General features: G+C 35.1%; 1 protein-coding gene across 7 annotated transcripts in view; it reads left to right on the top strand.

Annotated features, from left to right (window-relative positions):
- The window catches only part of LOC143226826 (uncharacterized), a 35,131-nt gene extending 17,144 nt beyond the window's left edge, over positions 1 to 17,987 (top strand). For 3 of the 7 annotated variants that reach the window (XM_076458294.1, XM_076458293.1, XM_076458289.1), the window contains one exon: positions 17,649 to 17,987. In XM_076458294.1, coding sequence (XP_076314409.1) covers positions 17,649 to 17,776 — 128 coding nt within the window. In that variant the 3' untranslated portion in view covers positions 17,777 to 17,987. Of the gene's footprint in view, positions 1 to 469; positions 913 to 9,929; positions 10,014 to 17,648 lie in introns of those variants that run through there. The other 4 variants (XR_013014761.1, XM_076458291.1, XM_076458295.1 and 1 more) reach the window with 4 other exon arrangements.
- The last annotated feature ends 841 nt before the right edge of the window (positions 17,988 to 18,828 follow it).

Raw genomic sequence — 18,828 nt, 5'->3', positions numbered from 1 at the left:
TAATATTTTACATCTTTTATATATATAATTAAATGTTTTATACCATTTAATGAAAACATTCTTCTATAAATAGTGTTACATTTGAGTTGTTTTAATGACAATTTGTATTATAAATGTAAATCAATCTGAATTACTAATTTATTGACCCTAACTTAACCTTTTGCCCCTTTCTCAACCGAGAAAAAAAACCTGGCTACGACCTCTGGTGTTAATTTTCAGAAAACTACAAATAGGTCGGACTTAGAGGAACAAACCACTTCCATAGCTAAAAGACTTATGCAGTGGACTCCCGTATACTGCCCTGACTTATTTTATCTTTTTTAAAAGTTTATATTTTTATGTTATTTTGTTGGTAAATTTCAAATTGGAACAGAAATGACATTTAATAGTTTGTTTTCTTATCCTGACCAAGACATAATCACCACACTCATACTGATTATATATATTACAATTTATTATTTTTATACAGAGCACGTAGCCCCCTACAAGCACCTCCACGGAGGCGTAGAGTTCGTGTCTCACATTCCTCGTAATGCGAGCGGGAAAATTCTGCGAAGAAAGTTACGAGCCAAGATATTCCCGAAATAACTGTTTGTTTCCGAAAACCAGAAATATCGAATTAAAGTCTAAAAATAATAGTTAGTAATCTAGATTAGTTCGGAATTACATTTAATAAATTATAGGATAATATTGATTGTCAATATAAGTAATGATACAGTGCTTAAAAGTACGTGTAGAAAACGCTTCAATGTACACTTTAGTAGCAAACATTTGCGATGGTTTAATAACAGCGAAACAAGGCCTGTTATCTCCGTCATGGATTGGTTGTATTGTTGTCACGTGACGTTTGTTGAAATAGGCGAACTCTGATGTTTCCTTATAAAAATAACCAATAAAAACGTTTGGTTTGATTCAATACAACGTTCTCTATCAGTAAAAAGCAGGATATAACGTGCTTATTTCATATCTTAAGTTGTTAATATAACTAATAATAATTATGATATGATTAAGTTTGTGTAGTTAATTGTTTTAAATTTGATATATAAAATCTGATTTTTTTCAAGCTTCTTAATAATGAGAAATTCTTTTGTGGTTCGATTTGAAAGATATTAACCATACTAATATCATAATTACTTGGAAGTCGTGTTTTTTATTAATTATCTCATATATATTTGGAGTTTTAAATTAGTGCAACTGTTATTGGTGGCATTGTGTTTTATGTTAAATGAAAGACGATAATTTCGGTGTTATGATTATTATTGTTGAAATTCAATGTCTCCAGTTTTTGTTTCCGTTCCATAAAAAAGTAACACATTTTAGTGCTTGTCATTAGGATTCTGGATTGGTTCTTTCAGTTACGTTAAAAATAAAAAAATGTTATTTGTTGTACTAATTAGTTTTCGAAAAGCTTTACGATTTATATAAATGTCGGTGTGGGTTGAGAAACAGAGCGAACTAGGATGAGATCCATGGCCTGCTGGGGTGAGAACCAGGGCCTACTGATCAGTGATGATGAGAAAACCCACTTGTAGAGAAAAGTATATATCTAGACACGGCTGGTTTGGGTTGACAAAATTTTTATGTAGAGGAGCGAACAACGTTTCGATCTTTTTCGGTAATCGTCAGAGCCTACTGAATAAGAACCAGGATTTACTGGGATGAGAACCAGGGCCTACTGAATAAGAACCGGAGCTTACTGGGATGAGAACCAGGACCTACTGAATAAGAACCAGGATTTACTGGGATGAAAACCAGGGCCTACTGAATAAGAACCGGAGCTTACTGGGATGAGAACCAGGGCCTACTGAATAAGAACCGGAGCTTACTGGGATGAGAACCAGGGCCTACTGAATAAGAACTAGGGCTTTACTGGGATGAGAACCAGGGCCTACTGAATAAGAACCAGGATTTACTGGGATGAGAACCAGGGCCTACTGAATAAGAACCGGAGCTTACTGGGATGAGAACCAGGGCCTACTGAATAAGAACCAGAGCTTACTGGGATGAGAACCAGGGCCTACTGAATAAGAACCGGAGCTTACTGGGATGAGAACCAGGGCCTAGTTTTGAAAAGCTCATGATCTTTCTTGAGTTCTTTTTCAGCGTGACTTGGTGGTTAAGGCGTTCCGCTCATAATCTGTAGGTCACAAGTTCGAATCTCCTTTAACAAAAATGTTTGCCTTTTATGTCATGAAGAAATTAAAATGTGACGGTGAATCCCACTATTCGTTGGCAAAAGAGTGGCTCAAAAGTTGACTGTGGGTGTTGTTAACTAGATGCCTTTTCTCTAATTCATCACTGATAAATTAGGAAGAGCTAGCGCAGATAGCCCTCGAGTAGTTGTGCACGAAATTCAAAACAAACAACATTTAAGACTGAACGTACCAAGGGGAGGTAGAAGTCTACATAGCACCTGACCCCCGAGAACCCGATCGAGAACTTCAACCAATGTTCGAATTTTGTAAAACATTTCACAAGTTATTTTACAAATCTGTGTTAGGAATGACTTGGCTAAGTACAACTTAATTAATAGTAATATAAAATACCTTAATATTGAAAACATCGCTTTGCTCGAAAAGTTAGACCACAGTTGGCTTTATAACGAGACAAAGAAGCTTGGTTAAGAATGCACATGAGATAGCGATAATCTACTATACCCGACATTGAGACTAGTTCCCTGATGAAAATAAGTTTATTTGAAGTTACGCATAACGTTACACAATAGGCTATCTGTGCTCTGCACACTACGGACATTGAAATCCGTTATCTAGCGTTGTAAGTATGCAGATGTACTGCTGTGCCACTGGGAGAGGTGGGTGAGGTACAAGGAGAGACTGCATGAAAAACACACAGCAGACATTGGTGAGCACTCATTCGACCCCTTTTTCATGACTATTCCAAGTAAAGTTTATAAGCAGAGGCAGACAGATATCATTAAGCAGTAGAGATTTTTTTAATTGTATTCTAAAATATTAAGGGGAGGGACAATCTTAGGCCAAAGTAGAACTTTTGTCGTTGTTAGAATTGTTTCTAGTAATTTACCGTTGTGCTTTAGAAAACTCACACAAATAACTTTATAAAATCTTATTCTGATTGTTTGCAAGAATAACAGGAAAACTGATCTAATAATCTATGTTTCTTAACCATTTCTAATATCATTAGAGCCTATAAGTGTTTCACAACAACTCACTCACCCTAATTAGAAACAAGTACTGAATTAAAATGTGAAATTAGGGACGGCTAGCACAGACACACAAAACAAACAGAGTCCAAGGATAAAGTTGATCCAAATAGTAAGTAGTATGTTAATCCTTTTATATGAAAAGTTCAGTTATAACCTAACTCCTAAATCTGAAGATTCAACTTTTAATTAAGGATGTACATCGAAATTTTAAGTTTTTTTTTCATTAACGAAATTATAAAATTAATCATTAAAATATCTGCTGTAATATTTCTCGCTCTCCCGCCATATTCACCATACCAGTAAAAAAACTAAATTACAAAAATAAGTGACCAATCAGGTGACATCCTATGGGCGTTGAAAAAGATGGCAAAATGAACAATGATGATTGGTTAATTCTTACCTACAAATCTGATTTGCGAATGACTTCAATAAAACTGACAATAATTACAATTCACCTTCTTGGTGAGAGAAACAACGTGAACACTCACAGAAGACCACTTGAAAACCTACAATATTCACTAATTTATAAGTATCGATATCACAATTCAACCAGTCTTAAAAACTCTGATATTGAACAAAGGGCCTCATTGGTACTGGATATAACAGACGTAGTATGGTTGACACATTATAACATAGTTCCTTTTGCTTTTACCCATGAATTCTTCTCAGAATTATTTTTAATCTTCATGGTTCGCATCAACTCTGATAGAGAGCAAGGACACCTTCTCGTATAACTGGTATTAGTGCATTCCACTGTTGGTTACTAGGGTTAACCTTCACTGTGCACTTTGTGAAGTTTAAATTTTCCAGTGTACAGGAAAGTTGCAGCAATAACAACTATAAACTCAGATCCAAAGTTTTCCGTCAGTTCTCCGTCAAAATAATAATTTTTTTTAAATTCTTGTCACGCCATTATTGGTATCACGTAATTACTGTTTTTTTGTCGCAGTCACTCAAGTGCTGTAACAAATTTCTAGCTCTTTGAATATAAGTTATTTTTTTTTACATTACTCTAATAAAAGTATGGAACCACAGATGATTTGTCGTTTGTTTTAAGTATGGAACCACAGATGATTTGTCGTTTGTTTTTTTAAATTTCAGATACGCGATTGCTTATGGTGCTGTCAAACTATGAGAAGGTCGAGCAAAACCTACTGTTAATCTAAACTTGATTCGAATTATTAGGACAGTTTGTTTGTTTTCAATTTCGCGCAAAGCTATACGAAGGCTATCTGCTCTAGCCGTCCCTAATTTAGCAGTGTAAGACAGTTAGTCATCACCACCCACCGCCAACTCTTGGGCTACTCTTTTACCAACGAATAGTGGGGACTGACTGTCACATTTTAACGCCACCACGGCTGAAAGGGCGAGCATATATATGCATAAACAGAGATGCATCCAGATATATACACATAGTTAAGTTATGGTGTTGTTCATGATGTTAACTTAACAACAAATTAACATCCATTTGAAAATTGACGTCACTATTAAACCTGAAAAAAAAAAAAACATATAAAATGTCTGCGTTTACTGTTAGAACTTCAACACATAGTCTTCTTGTTAAACTTTCATTCATTTATTTTAAAACAGTTTCAAACAGTCGATTAGTAACATCATGAACAACACAGTAACTTACATAACATCAAACAGGGGAAAGCCGAAGACATGCAACAATGGATACGTTTATTTATTAGATAACGGTAGCAAGAAGGACAATCAGGTAACTTTTTACATGTGTTAAAATTACAGAACTTTGCACTGCCCAGCGCGGATTCATGTCCGAGACGATACAGTTACCGCTCGCCTCAAGGAGCACAGCCACGCACCCGATAGACCGAGAAAATCCATCATGGAAGTTGTATCTGCAATTAAAACACAGGCAGGGGCTACAGCGGAGCCGCCTATTAACATTTTGGCTAACAACACCACCACAGTAGCACCAGCTATTGCAACAAGCCTACCACGTGCGGACAATCTCAAGCGCATGATACAGCGAACGCGCTTAAGACAACAGCACATTTCACGACAGCGTGATTCTCTGGAAACTATGGTCCTGCCTGAACTCTTCACTCACCTCGAAACAGGAAAACTGTTTCTATTACATCACATGATATATGAGTCTTTTTTCTTAAACTGTAATGCTGATGTAAATACTCGGCTGGGTAATCAGCTGCTGCTTACGAGCTCGGCTGTCAAATTGTTGGCTGCCAAGAGTCGGGTGCCAATTGTCGGGATACCGTTCTTTTTTATATGTATGGGGTGGTTAGAATTAAAGTGCAAATAATTGTGGGTGTCTGTATGTTTATAATGAACACTTGTTGTTATCTTATTAGAAGATATAGAAAGAAAAATATCCAAGAACAGTAGTGATGAGTTGGAAATACCATGCGTGAAAGACAATGAAAGATAGAAATTTCTAATGTAATGAATAAACGTTTATAGCTCGGACGAGGTACCCGTGAAGATCTCAACAACGTTATCAATGTACTTCAGGACTATCATACTGTATAAACGTGTTCTTCGATATTCCCAGCAAAAAGGTTTGCAAAATTCAGTTCCCACAGTTATGCTGCTAACCTGTTCATAAATTCGCTGTTAAAACAGACTTGACTGCCTTTTAAAACTAGTTCTGTTATTGGAAGGATAAAGTTCAGGATGTTTGTCAAACAAGTGTCTATTAAACCTTCCTGTTGCGGTATTATGGTATATAATGATTTGACGTCCAAAGTAAATAAAAAGCTAAATAAAGTTTTTAGTTTCTTGTAATATTTCTCGCTTTAGTTTGTTTTGAATTTCGCGCAAAGCTGCACGAGAGCTATCTGCGCTAGCCGTCCCTAATTTGGCAGTGTAAGACTAGAGGGAAGGCAACTTGTCATCACGACCCACCGCCAACTCTTGGGCTACTCTTTTATCTATGAATAGTGGGATTGGTCGAAACATTATAACGCCCCCACGACTGAAATGGCAAGCATGTTTGGTGAGACTGAGATTCGAACCCGCGACTATCAGATTACGAGTCGAGTGCCTTAACCACACTGGCTATGCCGGGCCGCTTTAGTTTTACCCACACTTAAATAGTTTTATACAGTGAATTATGTAGCTATCTATTCATTTTTTAAAACTTTTATGCATAAGTGATCATATGTCATATATATGTGTGTATGTTTGTACGTCCATACATAGAGTGTGTATATATATATATATGAATGTATTTGTGTATAAATATATATAAACACACACATACATCTTCCTATGTATATATTAGTGAAATTAAATAATTACATCCAAATTAAGCTAAATGAATAAATAAAATAATGAGGAAGGACTGAGTTAACAACAGCAAATCCCAACCACTGATTAATTATATTATAACCGTAATATATATATTACGGTATAATATATATATATATATACATATACATAAATACATTCAAATATATGCTCGTATCTGTGCGCGCGCTCACACACATATATATTTACACTATTGTCGATACAATATTTCGGCCAATTCTCTTCTTCAGGCATCAATAATTGAACAGTATATATTATATATAATAGTTTATTATAACATGAAAACAGGCCGAAAGAAAAATAAATTCAAAAATAATAAATAATATATATATGTAATTAACTTCCTGGTGATTTTATCCTCAATATTTTTCTTTTACCTCTAACAACTAATTTACACAGAATGATCAATTAGGTTCCGCCCATAAATAAAATAACCAATGACAAAGGGAATACAGGATGGCATGATCTATGGGCTGAGGAGTTTAAGCCATATCTATACCTGGCCTGCTCCTTTGGACCAAGCATACACACAAAATGTTTTCGTATAATCTCTGGATATATCGTATGGAACCCCAGAGTTTCTCAGAACACAGTTTGGAAAACGCTGCAGTATAATGAATTTAGTACTGCCCTATGATAGTGAAAAGGACAAGAACGTATATATATAACTACGTTTTATGAATCGAGTGTACGTACAGAAGTGTACCGTACTGTACAAAAATTAAATTAAAAACCGTTATGTGTAATTTAAAAACTAAAATAAAAAGTTTTATTATTACTACTTTTCGGTTTAACATGTGACAATTTTAATTAATTGTAAATTGCCAAAAAAAGTTTAGGTGAGCAACTAAAAATTTATTAAAACTGTTTAACTTCCCGTTCATTTCATTCTGATGATGTCGCTGTTCTCATCACGTGATCATTTTCAATAATCAAGCGAAATAGTGTAACTACGCCTGGTTGCTATGGTTAGTAACATTTAGGGAATGTAGTATAACGGTAGTGGCTTTAACACTAATTATTCACTTTAGTGCATTCATACGTTGTAACTTGTTTTGAAGTTAAAGATTTAACTTCAACTCGTTTGAAATTCTTTAGAAGAGTTCTGAGAGGCACTGTGAGTTTAAAACTTAAATTAATTTATATTGGGGGCAGAAGTCATTTCAATGTAACACTAACAGCCATAGATTAGGCCTGTTAGTATTAAGCTTAGCTTTGGATGTGTTAGCGTAGATTATTATTTCGTTTCCGTGGATAAGAACTATATGTTAATCAATTTGGTATATACGAAAAATGTTATTCAGACATTTTCGAAAATCTGGTTAAAATAGGGAAGACACAATTAAGTGGTAAATTTTTGTTAAACAATTGTATTAGTAAAAATAAACTGAACTTAATAATTAGTTAAGAGTAATGGTAGCTGACAATAAATTTAACTGACTACCTAGACAAAAATGCAAATCTCAACGCCAAGTGAATTTCAACCATTTCGCTTTTGCACAACTTTACACATGTAAATTGGCAACGTTGTTGTTAACTTGCAGAACTGTGAAACTGAAGTTCCGTGGCTCGTGTCCCGTACTTCAAAATATAAAATTGCACTCTGTACTTTGGAGCCATCCGTTCGTCAAACAACAAACGGTCAAATCTCACTCAGTCTAACAAAAGCAAGTTGGTTTTTATTAATAAAATACTTTCCACCACTAGCGCAGATTGCCCTTAAGTAGCTTTGTGGAAATTCCAACAAACAAACAACTTAAAAGTACTTACATTTGGGCAAATAGCAATATAAATTATATATTTTTTATTGAAACATCATACATAGAGTAATTGTTGTTAGTGTAGAAGGAAAGTAAATACATGTATTTCGTATTTTTCTTCTGTTTCATGTAGACGTTGCATTAGGCTTATCTAGAAGTTAAAAACGGAACAATACCGTATATGGTATTAAAATTAAAACTTACATATATAATCTACAGGTTTAACGTGATATACACGATACAGATAATATTATAAGTGAAAGTAGAAGAATGTTATCCTAATTTCTTGATCTACGTGTTAGGCAAAACCTGCATAGAATGAGAATAAACGAATATTTTTTACATATAAAAAAGAAACTGCATGGTATACCTACATACCACATTGTGTCCTCTGTATTGTGTCGTGTTTGTCCTCAAGTAAATAATTATGTTTAAAGTTAACACTAAATAACTTTACATTTACAACATTTTCAAGGAATTTGTTACTTTTTAATTACTGATGTGAATGTACATGTGTACCCAGTGACGTAAGCTATGTGGGATGTGTACCCAGAGACGTAAGCTATGTACGGGGTGGGGATCAGAGCCAAAAGGGGCAAGATGCTCTACAGACTTAAGGGTTACAGACAAAAGGAGAAATATCCAACTTAATTTATTTGAACTAAAGGGCGGTTGAAGCATTCTATTAAGTTAATGATATGAATCTACCATAACCATAACTGTAATTAGAGAGAAGTAAAGTTAGAGGGCCCAATTACTTTTTATAAGGGGTGACACACTTTTTGTTCTTGTTAAGTGTAAAGCTACACAATGGGTTATTTGTACTTTTCCCACCACATATATCGAAACACGGTTTCTGGCATTGTAAGTCTGCAGACATATTGCTGTGTCATTGTTTTACAATCAACTGTTGTATTTGTCTTCAGTATGGCTTTGACTCGCATGGTGTTGACCAGCTCAAAGTTGAAATGGAGCTTATATCTCTTGAGCGACAATAAAGGCATTGCCCTCTGCTGCTGTTGTTCCTTATTCCATTTGGAAGCTGTCTTCTGGTAGTGTCACTTGCATTACTGTACAAAAGTGTTACAACAAAGTCAAAGTCAAAACTTAGTTTACAGGCTACGTCCAAAGAACAATAGAAGGTAAATCAGAGGTGAAACATCAATATGTTATTAATCTTCATATTCAGTACAACAGAAACTTGGTGGATATGTTTGAGTTTAGTAAACGATTAATATTTTATGTGTCCCCTTTTTGCTTTAATAACTGCAGACAATCTTTCAGGCATTGTTGTAACATATTTAAGCAAAGTGTTCTTTGATATTTTACTGCAAATGGTCCTAATACACTCCCATTAAGTTTCTTTGGAAGTATCTTAATATATCAAGTTGTTGGTTTATCAAATCCCAGATCTACTGAAATGGATTGAGAATGGGGCTCTGTGGGGGCCTTTATGTCATTGAATGACTCCAGCAGGTTCTTTCTTAGCTAAGTAATGGGCTCTGTGGGGACCTTTATGTCATTGAATGACTCCAGCAGCTTCTTTCTTAGCTAAGTAATTTCTGCATAAGTTGGTTGAGTGTTTAGGGTCATTATCTTCTTGGTAGTGGAATGTTTTCATGAAAAATACACAAACCACTAGATATAATATGACGGATCAGTAACTTATGGTACTTATTCTACCTTTATTGCAGGTATCTCTTTCTCCTTAACAGAAAAACACCCCCAAACCATCACACTGCCCTCCCCGTGCTTCATACCAGGTGCTGTACATTGAGGTAAGCATATTTCACCTTTCTCTGCTGGACGTATAACCTATTCTTTGAATCAGATATTTCAAACTTGGACTTATTTGTCCATAACACCCTTTTACAATAACTAATAGTCCAGTGTTTTTTACATTTTAGCAAATTTCAGTCTCTTAACAATATTTAGAAATTAAAGCTAAAATGTCATATTTATATGCTGGTCTGCTTTGAGACTCCGATTCGTGGAATTAATAACATGGTGGTCACTTTATAATCTATGAATCCAGTTTAATTGTATTGAACTTACCAATGTTGTTGATGAATATTCAGCCTCAACACAATTCAGAATTAACAAAATAATTAACATAGTGAGCTCTTCCATTTCTTTGCATGAGCCAGCAGTACATTTCATTTATGGGTACTGTCTCTGAAATTATCAAGTTGACTCTAAAAGTCTGAGGATTGGTGCTGTAGGTCTGGTACTATATTATAAAAGAAACGTCCTGGGCAAAGTGGTCATCACTAAATAAACTGAGGATTGGTGCTGTAGATGTGGTACCTTATTGTAAAAGAAACGTCATGGGCAAAGTAGTGATCACTAAATAAACACAGTTCATAATATTTTTCATAAGATGTCGGGACTCAGCAACCAGGCAAGATAACAACTAGCTGGTTGAAGACAAAATTTTCAAAAATTCAATATTAAATAGCAAATGTTCAGATTGAAAATGTGAGGTCAAGTGTTGTTTGTTTGTTAAGGACAAAGCTGCACAAAGGGCTATCTGTGCTCTTCTCATCACGTGTATCGAAACCCACTGGGGAACAAAGGTCAAGTGTATTCCACTTGTTCAAAAGCTGGGTGTGTAGATTGAAAGAGGCTGTAACTACTTAGATTAAAACAACACCTGCTTTAAAATGCAAACAAATACCTTGGTCACGTGGCATTAGTATAAGACTTGTGTATAACCACACCTTATATTGCTCATAAAATATGCATCTCTAACATATGTGGACCTTCTGATATTTATTGGATTTCCTCTACACCAATACCTTTATCTGTCCTGCTCTCTATCATCCTTATTTTACAATATTCAACTTACCAATTAAAACTAATTCCTCTTTCTACCATATGGTTTGGATAGAATCTGGTTCAAGTAAGAAGGAACAGAGGTTGAAACTATCAAGCTGGTTCGTATACACGTGAGGCGACTCAGATTAGGCGATGCCAAACTTCTTTGGATCCATCAATATTTAGATTGTCTTTTCATAGGCACCTTCTTCCAATTACAGTGAAGAATGTTGAAACGTTGTTTTCTGCTTCTGTAAGTGTTAATACTCATACCAGCCGTCCTGGTTGGTTTCAATTTCAAACCCTTGTTCAAGCCAGTGCATGAGAGATACATGTGAAGTAATCAGTGACAATTAGTGTGTACCAATTAGTTCCCTCAGTTTCTGGGAAAGTACCAACAGGTATTGGTTATTCATGTGTTCCACACACGCGTACCTCACATTCACTTTATCCTGTATGACAACGGATCAGTTCTATCATATTCAATGGGATGCACCTATTCAGCTTGATCTGGGTAGCATCATACTGCTGATCTGTATTGTAGTTTGTGTGCTTGTCTTTGAATTTCGCGCAAAGCTACACGAAGACTATCTTCGCATTATGACAGTCAGAACAAATCGCTACAATGCAACATTTATTCCTTACTGTCTTGTAGAATGTTTCGTAATAGGAGTAACATTCGCAGTTGTTCAAAAACTTGTGACATCAACTAATGCAGACATTAATCTCTTTACAAATTTTATGGACATTGTAGGATATATGCTTGAGGTGATCACCGTAAAAAAATATTAACATAAATTACTATTTCCTACCAGTACATGAACATGTTTGGTGAATGGCTTATAATCACTTAAATTTCCATGTACACCAGTACGTTATCATAACATAGGTTATGTACTAATCCTGGTAATTTAAGCTGATGTTAGTAATTCGTATTACTCATTCTGGGATAGGAGGTCATGAAGCAAAGTCACATTCTCACTGCACCTAATACTTAACACAATTCATATAATCTTAGGCTGTAGAAATTATCCTCTCATGGTTGTATTTATTATTTGGTGCTACAAACTACACTATCTAATGATTCACCAAAACTTCAGCTGTTGGCTGTACTAATATATCAGCTAATGGATGAGCCTTATCCTATTTCTTGAATTCATCAGTGACAATGAGTATATGCCAATGATTTCTCTCAATTCCTGGTAAAGGACCAACCTTATTCGAGACTGTAGAAGAGATTAAAACCTCTGTGTTAGAATTTATTTCTGTCAGTGCCAAAACATCTCGACTTGATTGTTATAACAAATGCTCTCCTCTTTTTGTGTTATGCAAAGTCTGGAATATCTTTAATCTTAGAATTATGGAGACAACTAGATATAACAGAATCTGAGAACCAAGGCATAGTGGTTTATTGTAGTATTACAACACGCCTAACAGAATCTGAGAAACAAGGCATAGTGGTTTATTGTAGTATTACAACACGCCTAACAGAATCTGAGAACCAAGGCATAGTGGTTTATTGTAGTATTACAACACGCCTAACAGAATCTGAGAAACAAGGCATAGTGGTTTATTGTAGTATTACAACACGCCTAACAGAATCTGAGAAACAAGGCATAGTGGTTTATTGTAGTATTACAACACGCCTAACAGAATCTGAGAACCAAGGCATAGTGGTTTATTGTAGTATTACAACACGCCTAAAAGAATCTGAGAAACAAGGCATAGTGGTTTATTGTAGTATTACAACACGCCTAACAGAATCTGAGAAACAAGGCATAGTGGTTTATTGTAGTATTACAACACGCCTAACAGAATCTGAGAAACAAGGCATAGTGGTTTATTGTAGTATTACAACACGCCTAACAGAATCTGAGAAACAAGGCATAGTGGTTTATTGTAGTATTACAACACGTCTAACAGAATCTGAGAAACAAGGCATAGTGGTTTATTGTAGTATTACAACACGCCTAACAGAATCTGAGAAACAAGGCATAGTGGTTTATTGTAGTATTACAACACGCCTAACAGAATCTGAGAAACAAGGCATAGTGGTTTATTGTAGTATTACAACACGCCTAACAGAATCTGAGAAACAAGGCATAGTGGTTTATTGTAGTATTACAACACGCCTAACAGAATCTGAGAAACAAGGCATAGTGGTTTATTGTAGTATTACAACACGCCTAACAGAATCTGAGAAACAAGGCATAGTGGTTTATTGTAGTATTACAACACGCCTAACAGAATCTGAGAACCAAGGCATAGTGGTTTATTGTAGTATTACAACACGCCTAACAGAATCTGAGAAACAAGGCATAGTGGTTTATTGTAGTATTACAACACGCCTAACAGAATCTGAGAACCAAGGCATAGTGGTTTATTGTAGTATTACAACACGCCTAACAGAATCTGAGAAACAAGGCATAGTGGTTTATTGTAGTATTACAACACGCCTAACAGAATCTGAGAACCAAGGCATAGTGGTTTATTGTAGTATTACAACACGCCTAACAGAATCTGAGAAACAAGGCATAGTGGTTTATTGTAGTATTACAACATGCCTTTCTTCATTCATAACCGACCATACTAGTGGGAATAACAGGACAGTTTTATCCATTCACTGAAAATCAGTATCAATGCGTTGCAACACTGGAACATATAGTTGGCTGTTTAATCGGCAGCATGGTGTAGGTATCGAAATAGAAAGGTTTATCAGAGGGATAGTTACAGCAGCTACAGTTGCAGACTTTTTCATCTCCATTAACTAGTTCAAAGTTATCATTTTGTACCTGGTTGTGATGGAAACTGCCTCTGTGAGGGTGCAGATATCCCTCATTCCCAGGTGATGTTTCGTAATCTCACAAGAAACTCCCTCTTCAAACTTGTTTGTCTTTGTGATATACTGAAGCCATTTCTAGGTAAACTTTACCATATAAATGACGCAGCTATCAGTATAAGTACCAAGTCACTTTGTGGCACTCATCTTTTGATCCTTGATCTCAGGTCAGTAAATCATTTGACTTTTCTTTGAGTAAATTTATTGGTGTAATCTGGTTAGGACGTATTCATTATGCTTTTAAGTAATGAATTTAAATATGCTTGGCTTCACCCATAGGGACCTGTGGTGTTGGCCAAAGCATCTCCCTTGCTAATGCCTAACTGAGATGTCGATAATTTTTTTTTTATCTACACTCAACATGGGTCTCAAACAAGTACCGCATATATTGGCGTATAAGACAACATTTGAAGTTTAAAAAAATATGTCAAAACTAGAGGTCGTCTTGTACATCAGGTATGAAACGTGAACCTTTAATCGTGTGGTTTGCGGTAAGTTTATATTCGTGGATCTGATACAGTGGGATAGTGGAGCTAATTTTCAATGTATTGGTGACGGAATAAAATAAAAAAGACAAGTCAGGTCTCCACTGAAGAGTTAGACGAATATTATATTCACTCGAACCTGATCTTGCATTTAGGATCAGTACATTGTACTAAATGTATTAAATATATGCAATAAGCTTATACACTTTATTTTCTTTCGAATACTGATGACTGAGGATTATTGGATAGTAATTCCTCACAGGCGCATTTGGTTCTACTAATCAAGTGCACGATTCGGGATGTCATCTTATATGACGTATATAGCCTGAAACCTACACTTTACCTTGAAAATTATGGGGTTGTCTTGTACGCCAGCGTATGCGGTAGTTGGTCCATGATGGCAGAGTGACGAGTTCATTTGGCATCTCACATCTTTTCATAACACTAGGCAACATATGTTCTGACTTGGAGAATCTCATTACTGTTCCATGATTTATGGTATTTTACATTTTATGTATACTATTTCATCTGCTGAAGAAATAACTCTGGGAAATTTTATCCATTTGTCGTTATTTATCGGATAGTCTTGAACAGAGCCAAGGATTTGTAACTTTGGCAGATGAGGACTCAGGAATCTTCTATAGAAAACTGCATTTGATCTAAGACCAATTGCCATTCCTTTTTGGCAATCCTCAATCATCTGTGTTTTCCCTGTGCCGAATTAAATTCTCAAGCACAATGCTGTATTTGCTATTCTGGATATAGCAGATGTCGCCTAGTCTTCTCGACTCTGCATCGGGCATCATTACATAATTAGCAAAAATCTCATATCCAGAAGAGGACATCTCATAGAATTCACACTTTTCTTGTACAACCATTTCTCTTCAATAGCAAACCCTCTTACTCCTAAATATTGAAAATGTCATTATTTAAGTGAGAAATTTTTCAATCGTATAAGTTAAGGTTTAAAGTAAAAGCAATATACATATTAACAAAACCGAAAAACCTCTACAATAGAATCCTATGGTCACAGCATCAAACTGATTTCCAGTAAAGAGTATTAGGTAGATGCATAACGGAAGGATTGAGATAGTAAGTCATGAAGCAATGCTGAATTTAATTAAAGTGACCAGGTTTAAGCAAAAAGTAAAAATACTGGACACGATGTGTGATATCAAGTGATAACAATTTTTACCTATTCATAAAAATAAAAACAGTGAGAATTTTTGAATCATGAATTTTTCAACTGACTTCAAATGTCTTCCTGTCGACCACTTCACTGAATATCCAGTACAAAACTGTTTAAACCAAATGTTTATCAGTTTACCCTAGTAAGTAGTGTTAACACGTGACTGGTTATTCTCATTAATCATAGAGGAGATAGTAATCTGGAGATATAATATGGTTTGCTACTCCTAACATTATTACACAATGAAACATTGCAGCACTAGAACAGTGATTATATATTTAAATAAAAGACTGGAGATCTTCTGTTTCGGATCAAAGTCATGGTGTTTTACACAATGTATTTCGTATTATTGCGACTTGTCAAAAAGTTCAGATGACCCAAATTCGCGGATGATTCTTTCAACTTCATTGGTATATATGTAATTTTCCATCAAACAAAACCATATCCGTTTATGCATTGGTTTATAGTAAATACATCTGAATAACCATTACTTGAGGCCTGGCATGGCCAAGCGTGTTAAGGCGTGCGATTCATAATCTGAGGGTCGCGGGTTCGCATCCTCGTCACGCCAAAGATGCTCGCCCTTTCAGCCGTGGGGGTGTTATAATTTTACGGTAAATCCCACTATTCGTTGGTAAAAAGAGTAGCCCAAGAGTTGGCGGTGGGTGGTTATGACTTGCTGCCTTCCCTCTAGTCTTACACTGCTAAATTAAGGACGGCTAGCGCAGATAGCCCTCGAGTAGCTTTTTGCGAAATTCAAAAACAAACAAACAACCATTACTTGACAATAATAGTAGAGTTTCGAGCCGATTAACTAGAAATGTATGGATATGAACCGATTAACTTCGATTTTTAACATGTATTCTTCCGCTCGTTATGTCCCATCGGAGTTCCGCCACTCGTTTAATTTCTTTAGTGTCTGATATGATTGGTTACTTTTCTTTACTATGATTGCATCTGTTTAGTGCTGATCAGAGGAATCACTAGTCTCCATATATCATGTAATAGCTTGAAATGCATTTTCAGTTATTTCACTTAGCGTCTTTCATGTCATTATTTGGTTAACCGTTCTTCGTTACGTTTCTATTATACATTTGCTACTCTATGCTCTTTCTCCATCTTACACGTATGTGCAGACGTTTGACGATCTATTTTCAATAACGTTCAGCATCCGTATTTCATAATTAACAAATGTTTCTGAGTGTAGATTTATTTACATGCTGCTGTGATTGTGTGCGACATTATTACAGTATTTAAGTGAAATACAATAATATTAACGAAACGAAAATAAAGTTACATAATAATAATTCTGCTGATCTTTATGCAAAAAAAGTACTTGTATTTGTTGTATCACACAAGCACTTCAGTTAAAAACACTTTATTCTTATAATAAACTATAAATTCATAAATAAATTATATTAAGTTACTAGCAATAGTGTTTCGTTTGTTTGGAATTAAGCACAAAGTTCCACAGTGGACTATCTGTGTTTTGTTCACTACGAGTATCGAAACTCAGTTTATAGCGGTGTGAGTCCGCAGACATACCGCTGTGCCACTGGGGGCGCTAGCAGTAGTGTCGTACTATTTCTTCATCCATAACACTGCAGCCTCTCATAAATTAAAAATCTGTCATTTTGAGATAAGACAATTTTCTACAGTCACTGAATTGCAGTTAAATTCATTTTTAAATAATGTTTTTCGTGAAAGAAAACTTACTTAAAGAGGTAGTTAAAACATACCAAAGATGACTGAAACTTAAAATGAGTGAACAATTAATTACTACCATAAGTATTTATAATTATAAGGTTTATCACTACATGTGTTCCTTAATCGAATAATAACCAGAAAAATAACCTCAAAAACCAAATCTCCTACATCTATAAAATTTGGTAACTTCTGTTTAATAGTAGATACCATTAAGTTATTATTATTTAACTGAGTTTAATGGCATTCCATGATGGCCTTTAACATGTTTAATTTTATTGTGTGTGAGGTAAACATATGTTTAACACTTAGTTATAAAACAAATAATAAAATACTAATTTCAATGTGTGTAATAATATCGATTTGATTTGTCTTATAGCTGTCACTGATGTCAACCTGTTTGTGGAGCGTCTTCTGGCTCATAATTCTTATCTTCGTGGCTTATCCAGTGGCATTTTTCTTGTCCTTCTGGTACGTTCTTCTCAGTCCCTTACTCGCCTGTTCTAATTGTATGGGCGAATGTATAAGGGTTTTGCTCAAGTTGGTCCAGCTACCATTAACTTGTGCTCAGTATATGGTTAGTCACAAGTCTCTATGTTGAATAATAACCAGCAACCACTAATAGTGACTAGTTGTGGGATTTCATCTTATATTGGATAACATCTTGTCTTAACATGTGAACTGTGAAGACGTACAGGAAGTAATTAAAAATTGAAGCTGATAAAATTGTTTATTTTTATAGATACTAATTACAGTGTGTATCCCAAATATATAAAACAATGATTTTGAATCTGGAACGAAACGTTCCATTTTAATCTAAAATAATTTCAAATTGGTTTGCAATGTTCGAAAATAAGTTATTTTTGCTCTTAAGCCTGAAATTTTGTGAGAGGTATGAAAATAGATAAATACTTGATGGCACAATTATACTGTGATTAGCGTGACAATAATAGTTCATATATGATTTGAAATAATAGGAATACATATAGTGATCATAAGACATGTAGTGCTTACAAAACATATTGTGATCAGAAGACATGTAGTGACCAGAATACATATAGTGATGAGAATATATATAATAATGAGAATACACATAGTGATCATAACACATGTAGTGATTACAATACATATTGTGATCAGAAGACATATAGTGACCAGAATACATGGAATAGAAACTTTATAACCCAAGCGCTTTCGAAAGGTAGACGTTTCGAAACTGGGAGTTTGCCCCTGAAGAAGAAGGGTCCATTTTTGAAAGCGCTCGAGTTATACGGTTTCTGTTTCATTTCTATGAAGACTTCTTGAACCTATATGTTTTTCTAAATTATGAATGTACAACTATGTGAGGAACATGAACTCATTTCAGGTAAGTATACTCTTTTTATTTCTAAAAATAGGCATCCTAGGTGATTCAATGGTTAAGTACCTACATGAACATTTATCCTTTGTTAACGGACACTACATCCTGTTACAATCCATCAACAGAGCTAAAATAAATGATGCCATATCTATGACCGGTTATCTTCCCGAATCTGTTCGATTTCTTACAATTCACTTTG

This window comes from Tachypleus tridentatus, chromosome 9 (genome assembly GCF_004210375.1).
Source record: "Tachypleus tridentatus isolate NWPU-2018 chromosome 9, ASM421037v1, whole genome shotgun sequence".
Classification (NCBI taxonomy): Eukaryota; Metazoa; Arthropoda; class Merostomata; order Xiphosura; family Limulidae; genus Tachypleus; species Tachypleus tridentatus.
Note: the sequence above shows the minus strand (reverse complement) of the source record. Positions and strands in the feature narration are given on the sequence as shown.